This window comes from Sinohyriopsis cumingii, unplaced genomic scaffold (genome assembly GCF_028554795.1).
Source record: "Sinohyriopsis cumingii isolate HCF-2022 unplaced genomic scaffold, ASM2855479v2 utg002039l, whole genome shotgun sequence".
NCBI classification, from domain to species: domain Eukaryota; kingdom Metazoa; phylum Mollusca; class Bivalvia; order Unionida; family Unionidae; genus Sinohyriopsis; species Sinohyriopsis cumingii.
In genome coordinates, this window is record NW_028316111.1 from 210759 (window position 1) to 228909 (window position 18151).

At 34.1% G+C, this 18151-nt stretch overlaps 1 protein-coding gene across 2 annotated transcripts in view; it reads right to left on the reverse strand.

Annotated features, from left to right (window-relative positions):
* Positions 1–10104: 10104 nt before the first annotated feature.
* The window catches only part of LOC149771209 (lysyl oxidase homolog 2-like), a 30076-nt gene continuing 22029 nt past the window's right edge, over positions 10105–18151 (reverse strand). For both annotated transcript variants that reach the window (XM_089948734.1, XM_089948733.1), the window contains one exon: positions 10105–10485. In XM_089948734.1, the coding sequence (XP_089804860.1) occupies positions 10319–10485 (167 nt within the window). In that variant the 3' untranslated portion in view covers positions 10105–10318. The remainder of the gene's footprint in view (positions 10486–18151) is intronic.

Here is an 18151-nt window from a genome sequence, read left to right on the forward strand (position 1 = left end):
TTTGCCGCTCTAAGCTGTTCTGAACAAACCATTACTCGTGCATGTAGAAGTATCGAAATTGATTGCTAGCAGTGTCAGATACATGGGTACCTATTGCCATAACCCGGCAAAAATTCGGTTTGGTGTGCCTGTTATGGTTATCGGTTTTGCTATTCCAGTCACACCAATAGCAACAACGTTTTGCAACAGCATGATCACACATAGCATATACGAACAGAACACACGCGTTTGTATTTCACAAACAATGATTCTCGAAGTGATTTCATCTCGGATTTGTACCTCCACTTCGATTATTATTTTCAACATTGGGGGTCTTTCATAATTTGATTAATAATACAAATGCGAACTACAGTTGCACAGAAGGCAGACCATGCTGGGGCTCGTCTTGCTAATTGACCTTTTTGATGGTACATAAGTTGTATAATAATAGCAAATATCTTCCAAGGGACTAATTAAATTTCCGGCGTTCTGAGGGCTAGCACTGTTTATTTAAAGCACACTGATTACGCCTGTATCGTTTGGATCTAACATTAGTCTTTGCTAGTAAGTGCTACCTATTCACGTTCGTTGTCGCACTAGAGTCAATGTTGGTGTAAAATATTCACCATGATGGATACAGTGGTAAGAAACACTTAGCCATCGTAGAAACAATCCTTAAGTGCTTTGACACCTGGATGTGTGGTCAACGTTTGGGCGTTTGCCTGTGCGATGATTTCAGGTTAACTTGTAGTTGGCAGTGGTATATAAGAGTGATTCCAACGGCTAATTTCTATTTGAACCTTAATAACATTATATGTGAATTGATAAGAAGTATGGTAACCCCACTTAGAAGCAGAAGTTGTTCGACAATTGGAACTTTATTGTTAGTGATGTTAGTATCCGCTGCCCGCTGAACCAACTCCTCGTCCTTAAGTTCGGCAACCCCATCACCACGGTCAGAATCTTTTACGTATATAATTAGAAAACTAATCTTAAACAAACTGGTAAAGACGGTTAAATACCCCTCTGGATAACTGTTGAGTGACTCAGACTGAATTTAATCTCCAATGACTAACAATGCTGTTTGGGTTAATGTGTAATTCCATAACAATACTGCTCATCCTATTAATTTGTGATATTACTGGTGCTAAATCAAAAACAAGCTGATGCTTTTTATTTATCAGCATTCCCATTCGACCCCACGAGCCATTGGTTCCAGTTATGATAACAAAATATGATCCAGGCTCCCACACCTTTACGATGTAAAATGTACGTCTGCCCAAATCATCTCCAGTAGGTAATTTACGTGTCAGACATGTGCTGCTTGTTGCCATTCACTAAGACGGATCATTTGTTCGTGATATGACATGTATATTATTTAAATACCTAACAAGTTCGATTATGTATTTTCCATAGGTGCATCAATGACCCTCAATAGGCAACTAGCACCCTCTAATCGCAGAGTCTTGTCAGAAGGTGTGACAGCATAAATCGATAACCACCACCAGCCACACCTACCCTTGCCTGAACCTACGTGCTCACAAAGGATTGTCTAAACTCCAGGCCTTCCAGTGAAAAAGAATAAATCGGGTACAATGTCATGAAATCATGTTGCGAAATCTGAGCTCCGTGTTTGATGCTGGTCCATATAAAACCTAAAACATTGGTGGGTGTGTTTGTGTGTGTGCGTGTGCGTGTGTGTGTGTTTGTGTGTGTGTGTGTGTTGTTAAACCAAATTTCTTCAGAAGGTCCCTGATGACAAACCTTAAATCGCTCTAGGTTGTCAAATGTCATATTACTCTCCGTTGTGTCACTATCTCAAGTTAGATTTTGAAATACCACGAGCACATATTTTAGATAAGGCCATGTTGAGTGCTTATATGCTATGTAAATTGTCGTTCGATAACATTTCTTGGGTGCACATATATTGTATATGCAAGAAAACGAAAGCGTTGAAGTGGCTAGAGATTGCATAAGAGATAACAAACGAGAATATGTAGTCTGTACAGTGGTTTGCACAGGCATCCACAATTATAATATCGTCACCCACATCACGCAAACTTTATTGTAGGTGTTAGGTGTTGTTCTTGCAGGTTACGTTGACTGAATATTGGCCACAAAAATGACCTGGCAAACATCTCTTTAACTGAGGGGAATTGCACACGAAAATTCTCGAAATGTTGAAAGAATGTACCGATACATGTTCAGGATGGATATTGTCTTTATATGCTCAAGTCGAGCTACATATCTCACCATATCAACGGTTTCGTGGGTCCAAGTGCAAACAAACAACGGATTGGGTTCCGCCAGAGTAATTTATAAATGTAAAGAATTTTTAAAACCGATATTTAGAATGGTCGATCTTAGCATGGTTACATATCTCTAGTGATAATAAAGACTAGCCTCGAAAATACCGGAAACATTTGCGTGAACTCATTATTTGACAATTTCGAATTTTCTGAGCAGGTCGCTAAGGCCGCACGAAACTCATTTGAAACACTTAACACGGGTATCGCTGTAAACGTGTTACTTGGGATAAAGGCTTTTATCTGCCTGCAATATGGACAGCATGGACAATATAAACTACATATACAATATGGACAATCCAAGCCTTTTTGTCGTTCCTAGTGACACATCAAGTACAAGGGTAAGAAATATCATGAAGACGTTGCATGCCTGTCTTTAACACCCAATAACTGCTCAATGTCGATAATCTTTGCTGTGGTGGAATGAGTGAAAAACAGTAGTGAGCAATTATGCTACGACGGGGCATAAATATTATAAAATTTAATGCACTGCAACGAAAGATGAAAATCGCTTATGTCATCTGCCCGGACCTTTTATGTCTCATGGTTTCAGAAAGATACGCAAAGGTATCCAGCTCTGCTTTTCAAGAAGCATCCAACAACATACTAAACAATTTTCTAAATAAGTCTCATGCGGATTTTGTCATAAATCAGTTAAGTGTGAAGGAAAAACTGAACTAACAATGTTGTTATTGTGGCCGGGATTCAGTTAAGGGGATTCTTAAGTAAAGTAAAGTTACGTGATTGAACTTAAAGCTCAATGCGTTCAACACCAGGTCCATTTACCCGATCACATCATTACGACTGGTGATAAGTGTCTTTGGTATTACCGCAGTCAGTTAATGTAAAAGAGTTGAAATAGATGTTCAATACACCGATAAAAAGTATACATGACTATTGTCATATCACTCCCTTTTACACAGCGCCAGTAATCTACAGTCGAATATTTTCCCAAACATCTATGAAGAATTTCAAATCATGCGTGGGTATAATAGTCATTTGATATACAAACTATAGCCATGGCGTAAATCTCACCGATAAGCATACTCCTCAATAACGTGGAACAAATATATGATGTTACGTCAGGGTCAACTGCAGTGCACTATTTTTTGTAATGTTTTATTCGTCCTTGGACAAGTTAGTCAACAATCAAACGGTGGAAAACGTCGCACTTTTGTCGGATCGCATCAGCTGGTTTTAAGTCAATGTGCATCTATTTTCATTATTCAATGCTGCTATGAAAGTCCTCCTACCCAGTAGTGAGACCACTCTGTGGTTCGAGTTTTCATTGACAATTTATGAGGATAATGATGTCTCAATAATCGTTCTGCAAGTGTGCAAATAAATCGATCCGCATATTATTGGTCACAATCTGTATTAGCATATCCAACACGAACTTGCACAGGGTATTTGTTAAAAATGCGGTAATAGATCCTAGAAATTCTTTAACTGTATCCGCTTGTAATTATCGTCGCCATCTGCGACACTTGCACAATCATTTTACGTCATTGGCTCAGCTTATTTGTATTGTTCAATGCTTAAAATGTATTTGTAAGTGTACAATTTATCTTCTGGATTACCTACACGATCATATATATAGTTGGCCTAATATTCTATCTTAGCCGTTGTTGACCTTTATGCAAAAACCTCGTTTAGGTTTTCACAATATCGTGGAACATCGTAGAGTAAGCTATAAATTCCTACGGGTGCATGTGATATTATTTTTATTCTGTTATGAGGTCAAACGAAGAATTTCGTTGCTGGCAGGTAAAGACACTAACATTTATACACGTTAATGTGAGCCCAAACTCACATACATGGATACGTACGTGTGTGCGTGGGTGCGTACATACATACATACATACATAAAAACATACACACATACATACATACATACAAACGCATATACATACATACATACATACATACATACATACATACATACATGCATGCATGCATGCATACATACATACATATATACGTACGTACGTACAAACATACATACATACATACATACATACATACATACATACAAACGCATACACATACATACATACATACATACATGCATACATACATACATACATGCATACATACAAACATGCATACATACATACATACACACACACACATACATACATACATACATACATACATACATACATACATACATACATACGTACATACATACATATACATACAAACATACATGCACACATATATACATACATACATGCACACATATATACATACATACATATATACATACATACATACATACATACATACATACATACATACATACATACGTACGTACGTACATACATACATACATATATACATACATACATACATATATACATATATACATCCGTCCTACATACATACTTACATACATACATACATACATACATGCATACATGCATACATACATACGTACATATATACATACATACATGCATATGCATACATACATACATACATACATACATACATACACATGCATACATGCATGCATGCATACATACATACATACATACATACATACATACATACATACATACATACATGCATACATACATATTTAATATATGGTTTTTGGGCGTAAATTTCCATCCATGTTATGGCCTCTCTCTGAATAAGGAAACTATATATCATGCCTGTTGGTAAAGTTATGGTATGCAAACTATGTGGAAAAGAGACTGACGACAGAGCGAAACAGCTTATTTTAGGCTGCGAAATGCTGCTTGAGGAACGAAACGTTTTCTTTGAGAGAGTGATTGACTCTTTACAAGTGAGAGACGGGGTTAACTTATTCAATCAAGAAGACGATATATTGTTGGAGACACTTCTTGGAAGCAGGGTTGACTGCATGTCGTCTATTGACGATGATGTATCAGATAGGCTCATGTTGGTGACCGCAAACAGCATAGCTTGATTCTACAATAAAATGTGTGCCCTACTATCAACTAACATGCTCTAACATGCTCGTAAATTAACATTAAAAATAAATAATTAAAGGCCAAAGTCTTCTTGTCAAATCCGCAAATTTTTGTTGTATGACAGCTGTTTGTGTGCGTGTTTATGCATTTGTTTATGTGTTTGTTTATGTATTTGTTTATGTTCATTTCCTAGAGATTTCTATATGGTTTTCTGTATTTATATATCTCATTTTGTAAATGCATTAGTTGACGATATATATCATGCTTGCGTTCTCGTCTATGATGTGTCTCATAATCCTATGATCTGTATAATATGTATCTTAGCAACCTGATACACTCTTTGTTGAAGAGGTAACTAAGTCATTTAGACAGTCAGTCATAGATAAATGCATGCACGCACGCATACGCGCAAACAAGTACATATATGCATAAATACATGCGTCATATGAAGAAGAAAAAAAAACTTCATATAGAATTACACTGTTATAAGCTTTTCATTTCATTTTCGTTACTATCTCGAACTTAATGTTAAGCACATAACACTATAGACGTATTAACTTTTCGAAATATTATGATCATCAAGCACTTGTTAAAAGATCAGTGCCTAGCTCCGCCAAATGATTGCAGATTTGCATAATTTTTGCAGGTATTGAGATATTTCGTTTTGTCAATACGGTTGCTGACACAGTATTACTATTGTATTTTTGTCAATTTTCTGTTCTATTTTATGATCTTGTATTATCTTGAATTTGTTTAATCTGATGTAATCTCTTTTTAAGAGGAAATAAAGTCAGTCAGTCAGTCCGTCAGTCAGTCATACATACATACATACATATATACACACACACATACCTACATACATACATACATACATACATACATACATACATTTGTTCGTTACGTATGTCTTGAAATTACAATAAATCATTAGGATGACTTACCAAGTAATTTCAAATGATACTTTGAAGTATATATCTTTATATTCCTACAAATTTCGCATTGACGTGTTCTTCTGTGATGAGGAAAAACCGTGCCTTTTATTATAATGTTTTTTAAAAAATTTATCCAATTTGTAAACTGCATTGTTCACTTTGTATCATCTTTTACCAAGCATATTAATGGACAAACTTATCTGTATAACATGTAATCTGGAATTATATATAGCAGATTATCAGCTTGAAAATACCGACGGCCTTATCCTAATCCACAACTAATATATACATAACTTTAATAGAAACGTATCGCGTAATATCGGCCACTTGAGTATTCATTTATCGAGTTAATAAGATTCCAATTTATGTCGATATTATTAATTAAAATAAATTATATAATTTTGCTGCTTGAAAGAATTTGAATATATTATTAATCTGAGTTCAGATTAGAATCAAATGCTAACCGAGGCTATTTTGTCCAAAATTATATTAATTACATAACTAGCTTATAATATTGTTATTTATGCTCGAGAAGCCTTTTGATCCTATGAAATAAGAAGATGCTTCTTTCTATGTATAGAGCTGAGTGTTAAATTCTCCTTGCCTAGCAACTGAGTTCTCCTTCACATCGATGTACGTCTGTCTAGTTGTGTATCTTGCCTGTCTGTCAAACAACTAGAGGTTGTAGAAAATTTTTAGAGTTGCATCTAAACAGAAACGATCATTTTTTACAACAGCTGCAAGAATTAATTTAAGCATTTAATAAAATCGTTATACGGTTATACTTTATTTCCTTTATACCAGTTTAAATAGTCAAAGAACACATATGAATATTCTTGGAAATATAAATCATTGTAATAATATATCAGTAGAGTAGGTAAGTTAAATAATCCTATATATATCTAGTAAGACACCCTATATAATGCATTTCGGTGTCATGCACATTGGTATATACAACTGGTACATAACTGGATACAAATAATATCATTTTAAGGTATATTCAGTTAACATCTAAATTTTAATGACAAAAAAGCACTGCTTCACATTTGGTACAAGTCTCCTGCAAAGAAAACAATATTTGATCTCGATTTTTCAATGTTCCTATGAACGTTAATTTTGAGAGAATGGTTAACATGCATTAAACGTAGACAAGACCTATTTAAACAGATTAATGACGTGTAAGAGATCATAACTGTGCTAACGTTGGAGCATTGTTTATGTAGAATTATTGTGCAACTAATGGTGACAATAATTAGGTATGTTAATTGGGTATACGAAGCGTATTATCAATAATTTTATGGTTTAATCAATTTTAACTTTAAACGTCAAGTGGAGGCCTCACCTCAACCACTCCAGACATACATACATCCGCTCTTTCTAGCATATAAAAATGATGAGTCACTAACTGTTTGAATATCATATACATAGTTAGATGGGATCCAATATGGTAAACACAGTCAGTAATAACGTTTGTCAAAATGGGACATGATTATCAAAACCTAGCAGAGAACCCATCAAAATAAGGATACATTAAACACCAGATGTGCGGGCCAAAACTGAAATTGGAAGCCTGAAATGGCATGTTATAATCTTCACTACAACCGTTCCGACGTTTTACACTGAAGTATATAATGTAAGATATATATTTTAGTTTTGAGATATTTAATTTCTGAAGTACCACAACATGTTTTTCTGCTAATGCAGGAAAGTAAAGTACTGAATGATATACCAATGGCATATTCATGTTTACGGGTCTTCACCAACATCACCGTGGCGGAACAAATACTATAGTCAGATCATGGGCGATGTTTGAGCTGAATTTATATGCGTGATGTAATGTCTTGAAACTTGACAAACTTCACATTTACTTTGGAGAAATGAAATAAATGTTTTCAGTTTTGACCCACTATCTTTCAATCACTAATGTGACAAAGTTTTCATAGATATTTGAAAATTGATACATTTAGAAGTATAATGACTGCAAGAAACACCTTCGACATTAAAATTAAAATCATAGCCTCTAAACCTTGCAATAAGAGTGTTTAAAGAAAACCTTAACGCTTTTATAGGTTGTGAATTCTTGTTGCACTATAATCCGGAGACTCAATAAAGAAGATAAAGGCTCGGTTGATGGAAATTTGCGTCTCTATGCTGAATAAGTTTTCATTTTGCTTTTCTATTATTGGCGATTTTTCTGTAATAAATATCAAGTCACGAAAGAATAATAAGACTTTTCAAATCAAGATTAAATACAAGACTTAAGTAAAACTTAAAAATTAATAAAACGGTTTAACTAACCACCAACACCTTGTCTTCAAAACTGTTCTAATGCACGAAAACACCTATCCGCATCGAGAAGAGGCAGATGTGATTGCAACATTTTATTACACGATTTAAATATTAGAAGCAGCTTCAAAAATAAAAAAGTGAAAAATGGGGAAAATATATGTTAGATATTTTAGAATTATTGAAAACAAGTGAAATATGAGAGCCACAAAAACAAAGTACAAAGATTATAGTTTCCTTTGGTTTGATGTTTGAAAACAACACTGGTTTGCCTAGTTGCGTGGACAGATACAATATTATTGACTAAAACGGCAATATCACGCCTCTTAAAATGTTCCCTCCCTTAAAGATGAATACAGTTTTGACCCATATCCTTTTGAATTAAGAAACAAAATCCCCATGAATAAACATGGGTACGGAATTAAATGGGAGTGGGAATCGAGCTTTAAAATAATTAAGTGAACGAATGTCCCCAAAAGCCAAAGAAATCTTCCTAAATAACAAATTGAACAGAGATTGGATTTCTTTAGCTTTTGGGAATGAACACAAATAGTTTGAGGTGGAATGAGAGAGAGGGAGAGAGATTGAGAGAGAGAGAGAGACAGACAGAGAGAGAGAGAGACAGAGAGAAAAAGAGTGAGCAAAACCGACATGTATAGCAACTCATGTGGCCTACGTTGTTAGTGCGTCCGACTTGTATGCAGGAGGTCTCGGATTCGAAACCCTGCTGAGTCAGACCAAAGACTTATAACAATGCTCCTAGCTTTAATTGTTATTTTTCTTTTTGTACAGTTCAATTACCTGGATAACTTGAAATGGTGCATATCGTGTTTACTTCTGTTTGAAGCATTTGTTGCAGTTCAGTTGCCTGGGTTACCCTGAAGTGGTCTTATTATTCTTCGACTTCAGTTTATGTTAGCTCTCATGATGATAAAAACATACTTTTAACACCTCTCGTTATTGTAATAGTCATATTAATTGTTTGTGTCATATATATTTCTAAACGGTTGTGTATGTTTCTCGCTTTACTCTTATGTGAGTTTGCACCTTTTACTATTGGCTTGTCAATTGAATAGCGGTCCTTGAACAGCGCAGGCTACTGATTTGAACTCATAGCTAACGAAGTATTGGTTAGGGCATTATTCTTCGTATTTATCAAATCGTCTTTAGAGCAGTGTTGTATTTGCTGTTTCTATATGGATGTTGTTCAACACAACGAGCCATTCCAGAATAATTATGTTGAATCTGGCATTTTTTATGAAACAAGATTAAGAAAATATATATAAAGCTAGTGATCTGCATATATAAAAATATCATTAAATATTATGCCTTTAAGCAATCTACTCTGTTAGCAAATTCAAGATAATTAAATGAACATCCGTTGTCCTAAAGAGATTAACTGTAGTATTCTTGGTTATTCCGTAACTCTTCTTCATGCTTATAATTTCTTTCGCCTTTTTAAGAATATGTAATCTTGGCCGTTTCGGTACTATTCTTGATGACTTTGAAGCAATATAGCTATGCTTTATGGTTTAATCCAAACGAAAACATAAAGGAAAAAGTAAAAAATAGAAAAACCCTGAACTAAAGAAAAAACTAACAAACATAACAGAAGTGGCAAAATAAACCACTGACATATATATATATATATATATATATATATATATATATATATATATATATATATATATATACAAAACAAAAAACATTTCAACAAAATTTCTTATAGAATTGTTCATTATATTATCCAATAACTAATCTGATTTGTCTAAAAGTGATGGTGTTTCTTCAGATTAAAGGCTAATACATTTGTCGTTCTTAACGACTATGGCTTTGACAGTTTCTGGTAGTCCGGAACTTGAATTAATGAATCTTACGATATCCGGGTTCTTGGTTTACCCGATTTTAGGCAGGTGCGCTTCATGACGGCAATGCACACTATGATGTTCAAAACGGCGATACCAATCATTAGATATCCACCCATAATTAGGAGGTTCATATGCAGCTGACCAAGATGGTCATCATGTTTAGCCGGGTGCTCTGAGTGAAAATAAAGAATACAATTTGTAAATTCATATTGGGATTATACATATATCGCTATAAACGTAACACATGCATCATTATCTATTAAGATTGATGGATGGATGGATGGATATGTATATGTATGTATATTATGTATGGACGTTCGGATGCGGAGTACAAATTAATTAAAAAGGTAAAACGCTTTGTCAGTGGATGCACCACTATTAGATCGTATCGGACAATATGTGTATGCTCTAGTTAGCGCAATTATAATACAATCCTCAAAACATCTGCATCTCTGGAAGCATAATGCGAAAGCTCCCTGAATGCAAACTGATAGTTTGAGCAGTATTTAAAAGTCCTCATGAATTCCAGAGCTTTAATAATACACGTAAATGTTGTCAAATTCTAGCTCACTGTTTGTTCCAAATCCAACTAGATTCCTAACATGTATATACATACATACATACATATATATATATATATATATATATATATATATATATATATATATATATATATATATATATATATATATATAATATAGATATATTATGTATTACCTCCAGTGTAGCGTGTTTACTAGTAGTTTATTAGTGTATTTGTGAATTAGGTAATGAATGGGAGTAATCATGGTTTCAACTTGGTCAGTTCAATTTAGAAGTTAACTCAAGGTAGGCGCAGCAAATGTAAAAGTACATGGAACTTTGTCTCCCAAAAAGTGTCAACATCTAATTAACAGTTTGACTGTACGTCTGTTTAAAGCTTTCTTTAAATCCGTTTAGCTTTGATAAGGGACATTGAACAGGTTATAGTTATTGTATACTAAACAGAAACGTGTTGCCAAAAAATATTTTTTACGCCGTCTTACTGTTGAGATCTATCAATAATATTTTCGGATTGCTTGAAGCTGTCACGTCTTTTTTTAATACATCGTGTGTTGGAATCCAGATTAATGCGACGAGGACATATAAGTTGATTTTCTCACCAAACTCAAGAACGCCAAAGAATCTCTCCGTAGATTCTTTATCGACGTTTCTAGTTTGAGTGGCTTATAAAATGTGTCTAGATGCTATTAATCTGGTAGGATTGTTTTAGCGCTACTCGACAATGATAGAGATAGAAAGATGTGTCCGAATGTAATAATGGTGGCTGTCATAATAGTCTTCATCCTGTTTAATTATTTATATAGATATTTATATTCTTCACATTATGTTCAGCCACTTTACTTTAATATTAATTTTCATTTGAGTCTATGGTGAATTTCCTTTCTTCTTCTTTCTAACATTCCACTTTAAAGTCAAGATTTAGAATTCACTTATACAAACCTAAAATGTACAGTGACCTATTTCAGAATCATTGTTAGAGATGAAAATGCATTTCGTGTTTGGATTCGTTTATTTATGAGGCAGTACTATAATTTGGCTTTTGTAATCTGCTTATGTAGATACGACCGTTTCTAACGCTACATGTATTTTCAAACGAAGATCAAGGACAGATCAAGAAATAATTACTATGAGGTGTGTGTTGGCTAGGCGATGCGTAGGCAAATAAGCTTTTGTCAGGGGTATATAATTCCTGGTGATAATAAAATAGATGATAATTTTTATTATAAACAGAATATGGCATCACAAGCAGGCAGCTACAGAATGGGAAGCTCCTGCATTTTATTCGTTTCCTTGGCATAATTTTAACGATTTCATTATTAAAAAAAGACATATCGTTACCTCCCGGTCATTATATTCCTGGAGGGCTGGGGAGCCGTCCACTTATTCAACCAACACACACTGGATCCACACCCAATCACTAGGGTATTCAAACACCATTATTCGATGACAGCAGTGTAATGTACAGAATTAATTTCCTCTGGTCAATTATCAATTGATTGAGCCCCAATCTAATTCCAAGGTACATTCATTTTTTTTTTACTTAAAAAGAAATCCCAACATATGCCCCCTAGTCGAAACGAGAATAGACATAATTTATGTCCGAAAATCCTTCATTAATTGTAAAAATGCAGCTTTTTTCATGATTAAGCTTGTCGTCAACTCTTGCACAAAGAACCCGCCTGTAGTCTGAAGACATATTGGGATAATTAAGCTAAAACCAATTAGAAGGAAAGAACAGCAAATGTACGCTCTTTCTTGAACGACCTATACATTATTGTAGTAGTCCAGCCACTCCCCCACAACTGGTAATGAAATGGATCATGCATGCTATAAGTGTTTGCTAGCGAGATTATACAGTGTCTTTAATACATCATCATTGTTCAACATATACAGCTTTACCTTATTTTAACAATCCCTACTCATCATTATAACATAATATACAAATACGACAGGAATGTGACATCTGCCAAATAGTCAAAATGATGACCTTGGAATAACTAAGACCAAACTTGAATAGAATAAAAAGACCTCAAAATGCACACTCTCTTTCTTGAACATGCATTTTTATAGCTTGCTAGCTAGACTATATTATATCTTTAACAAGAAAATAATCAGTAGCATTGTTCAAAATAAACAACAAAATAAACAATAATACGACAGATGCAAGGTCCCAGAAAATAGTATAAAATCAGGTCCAAATGGTACAGATCTCTCTCACTTGACTGACATCTACCTAATACTCAAATACAAGTCAACTAGCTTACACATACTGGAGAGTAGACTAACTAATGTACAAATATTCTTCAAAATGTGTTGTTATAACGAAACAACAATTCCAAGTGTGTTACATTTGTCTTATTTGCATCCATATCTGATTGTATTTCAGCATTAATTGCCCAATACCTAAACGCCTTAATGGAATAGCAAATGTTGACTTCCAATGCATATTGCCGTGCTATACCTTAAGCGGAATTGACCTTACGACTGTATGAATTAAACACCATTTGAGCCAAAAAGTGTTTTCAAACATCTGCAAATACTAGCCTAAGATAGGCTTTTGTCAGCGATCAACGGAATGAACAATGTGTATACTTAAAGGAATATAATGGAGCATGTAAAGAAACTGGTTTAAAATATATAATATGTATGTGCATTCCCATATTTATATGTGGATGACACGCACACAAAACAGGTACAAATATGCAAACAAGTATATAGATAATTGAAATAGCTTTGACCTGGACATTCAATTTAGCTGCCATCTAGATGACTTAATTTAGATTGATTTTTGTACAAAACCAACACATTTAACAATATATAGATTCCTTGTTCTCGAATATGGTACGAGTAATGTGAACTTTATATCAAATAGCCTTAAATAGTAACCCTGTCAAATTCGAGCTTATCAATGTAGCCAATGACCCATCAAACCTCTGAAACAATTGGCAGGAGACTGTTGTTGACAAAGACGGACGTGAAGCGTTATGAGCATACTCCAAGAACGGAATGAAAAGATTACTAGATCTTACGTGCAAAATGAACTGTCATATATAGTTGGTGAGAAACCTTAATCTTCCTAGTCTTCACTGGCAAGCCTAATGCGATTGCTGCCCTACATATCCGGTTGGTCTAACTGTAGTCTAACTGCAGTCACATTTGGCCCACGGGAATCTTTTTTATGGCTCATACAAAATTTACTTATATAACTATAATATAAATCAGCAAGTATGGCCCACGAACTTCACATTTTTGGTTCATGAGAAGAAAATAGACCACCTTGCTGTATATCCAACTGGATATAGAGATCGTATTCAAACATCTAATAACTTTCAGAACAAAACATTACAGTTTGCGCTAGAGGCCAAACTATTTGGAATGTATTCTTCACACCTAATCCAGTTATCATCAATAAAACTTCAGCAGTACGAGGAATCAAGGACAATAATGCTGACATCAAGGCTAATCCTCTGAAACAACCCTTCCCAAAATACCATTATGCGAGAATGATAATTGGATCCAGGTAAAGTATATCGCAACAAGCGATATTCATGAGACGATATCAAATCAACTATCGATGAGACTGTGGGTATAGAATAGCTTTTGGAAACTTACTTATCAAAGGAAAAATCGGTGCATTCTATTCCCACAAGCTAGGACCATGAACGGCGTTCACTGAATCAATTGCAAGCTACGCACACTGTCACAGAGAAGAATTTTACTTTAATCAAAGTACAAAACAAAAATATATTAACAACTGAACAGCAGAATAATAAAGGTAGATTCATAAAGTTACAAGACTATATTAAAAAACTATATGTCAATGTATTTATGCACATGAAAGTGAGACACTTCTACAGGACCTATATCACCATAAATCGTTAGTATTCAACCAAACATGATATATTATCCACCAAATGTCATACATGGAATTGGTGTATCTATTTCAGATTTCGTTTCAAAACTCCATCCGTTCTGAAAACTTGCAATCTATCTGGAAATATGCTATCGTATCCTCATCTTAAAGAATGGGGAAACTCAAAGCTCCAAAGTATTTTGTTAAACTGTATGATAAATACGTTATACCCTGGTTACTAATGAAATGTGTGGTCAAAAAATCTTATACTTTAGATAATGGAAAACATAGATGGTATACTAGTAACATTAAAGGTCTCCGAATTCGCTGTTCACCACCAATCCAATTTTTATCCATCACCTACAGAACAAGACAAAAAGTTATTAACGGATGCCAAGGGCATTTATTTGACGGTATCGAATCCAACATGCCATACACTCACCAAAATGGATGAATTCCAAAACCTTTAACCAAAATTTGATTAGGAATTTAGTTATTCCAAATGTTAAGGGACAAGGGACTTTCGGTCTCTGTAAATAGCCTCATAAAACGGCCACAATTTAATTTCTTTATTTTAAAAGATTTTTTAATATAATTTTTATATAGATATATCTTAGTATTTAAAATTCTGCATTTATTTTTAAATATTTATCGCGATCGCGATCACGTCATCGGTAGAGTGTGGATAGATGTGAAAAGTGAAACTGACTTGAATGCATCTATACAAACTAAACTAGACCCTCAGTTATGAAGCAACATGAAACCTTCAAGACATTTAGCATACTAGCTATGTCGAAATCTCTACAACTTTTAGCATTTTATGCAGGTTACGTTAACTTTAACGAAAAGGTTTCTATTCTACAGTAGACATTACCTAATCAGCTGTCGTCGATGCCACGTTCTATACTACGTACAAAATCAGTGTTTCATATCGTCTGCTTCTGGTAATTTATATATTAACTGAAACATATATACACTTGATACAATAAATAGTGTGAAATCAGCAGTTATGTTTCTTCTAAACAAGCTTGGGTTTTTAAAACAATTCTGCCAGATTTTACAGTCTATGAAGTCCTCAGAATTTAGCAGCGCATTCGACAATACGTTAATTTTGTTGACAGAAGATACTGTGACCATCTAACACATAAACATTATCGGTTGCGATTCATACCAACGAGCGGAGATATGAACGCAAAATGAGTAACTCATACATTCATACTATTTTTGTAGGTACACAATTTATTTTGGCGGTCACTTCACGTTAACACAAAATGCCATCTTATGTTTCTTTACGCACAAATGGCGTTCAAATGTCAATTGATATTCGTGAATTTTCTTTTTCTGGTTTTACTGCATTTTCAGGAGATTCTTTAGAGCAGATAATAACTGGAATAATTGGATGGGCGCAGATAAATATAGAAGAGGCGCACTGAGGAATGATATTCGCAACAATAAAGAGCAGTCAATTATGCGTTTCTTACTTAAACGGTCTTTTAAAATGGAATGATGCTAAGAAATACTCTCTGTGTACTTTTGATTACAGTACCATGTTTAGTTGAACGTGTTTTGTTTTATTGTACTCTCCAATGATTTTAAATTACTTTAAATTAATACCCAGAGAAATAGGATCATAATATGCATAGTGTTAATCACATACATCTGTTATACAGTCAGCACTCGATCTAGTAAAATAAAATGCAATTTTCATTAGTATGTGTTCGTTTGTTTTAATTTCATCAATTATTATAGCACATAATGTAAATAACCATCCGTAGACGGGATTTAAAATAGACCTACTCCGTGAGATACTGTTAACACAAGCTATTGATTGCAGCTATTCTCAAACAAATGTTTATGGAAGGAAAGTAATATTGAACAATTTGTTTGCTTCTACTGCAACGATATATCTAAAATCTGGTGATTTCTTTTTTTAAAAATAAGTTGTGAAAAGCAGATAATCGAAGTTTTGAATAGATCTATATTACCATAAGGTCCCTTATTAAGCCCTTCGTTATTTTACATTGTCAATTATGTACATTTGTGTGCAATATGTCGATGGCGCAGACAAGAAACGATTGTGATATTAAATATTAATCCTCTTATATCAATCAGTAAATGTTTAAGCCCATTTATAAATTGTATATTTTCTGCCCTAAGAAGTTTTCTTTTAACTAAAAATAGTGTATATTTTTTTAAATTATGCGCTATATGTTAACAACAATTGCTCTATCTTCCTTACTTTCTATTTGTTGCATGTTCGGATGATTAACTCAAACAGTTATCTATGTAATGTTTTCAATAAGGAGTCAAAAATAACTTTGAAATTATTAGTTTCAAAGTATGTTTCGAAGCTTAGACTTTAAAGTAATCAACAAATGGCCGGGAGGGTAGGTGTGGCTTATATAAAACAGTTTCTACAATAGAGGAGAAAACCATTGGCGTTTGAATAGTTCATTATTATTATTAAGCGATCTTAAATAAGAAAATAAACACTTATTTTGGGAGGACAGATTTACCTATTTTATTTATGTGACTGACAAGAATCTTTTGGGGGCCCAAAATCGGCTATTATCGCATATTTACTGACAATATCTCTCAGAGTTTTTAAACACATTACTTCTTTCAATTAGGTAATGTAAATACTATTAACTAGGAAGGAGTCCTGATCCCCTTTTGCATCTCATGACACACACATATGACAAGTATAATCTGGACACTTTAAATCAATATCGATACATTGTAACTTACAAAGGAGCATCGTGGCAGTCTTTAATTTAGTGTTATCATAATGAAATCTTCTTTTTGTCTGATAAACAAACAAAAACCAGCGTTACAGTGTACTATCATAGCAATTTACAATAAACTCAACGATAAGTATAAGGCAAAACAGCATTGCGAAAAGGTAAACCAAGTTCAAGAAATACGGAGAAAACCGGGTAAAGTTTCAAACGATAAGTATTTGAATTAATCTGCGATTTTCAATACCTTGTTCGTCTCATACGAACAATAAGAACTTTGAAAGTTCAATATGTCATGTACAGCTATACAACTCAAGATTAATTAACTCGAGCTTCCATAAAAAACCATATGTGCCCAATCAGTAACATCTTCTACTGCAGAGGCTATCAATCAAACTCCAGAACAATCACACAAGTACATTCCACGTTTACATTCATATTATAAATCTGTATATCACGGTGTGTGATCAGCCCATATTTTAATCCAGAACACGAGGGTTACTCCAAAATTACATACGCCAAACTAAACATTCTTGCATGGCTTTGACGGTAAGAATATTGGTGAGAATAGTTATGAACTACTGTGAACACGGTGAACATCTTAGTTTGCAATTGATTTGGGGAGGAAAAATGACCTGAATTGCATGGTTAAGCATACAATTATTTGCATTTTTTTAAAAGTCAAGAGCAAGGAACATACATGT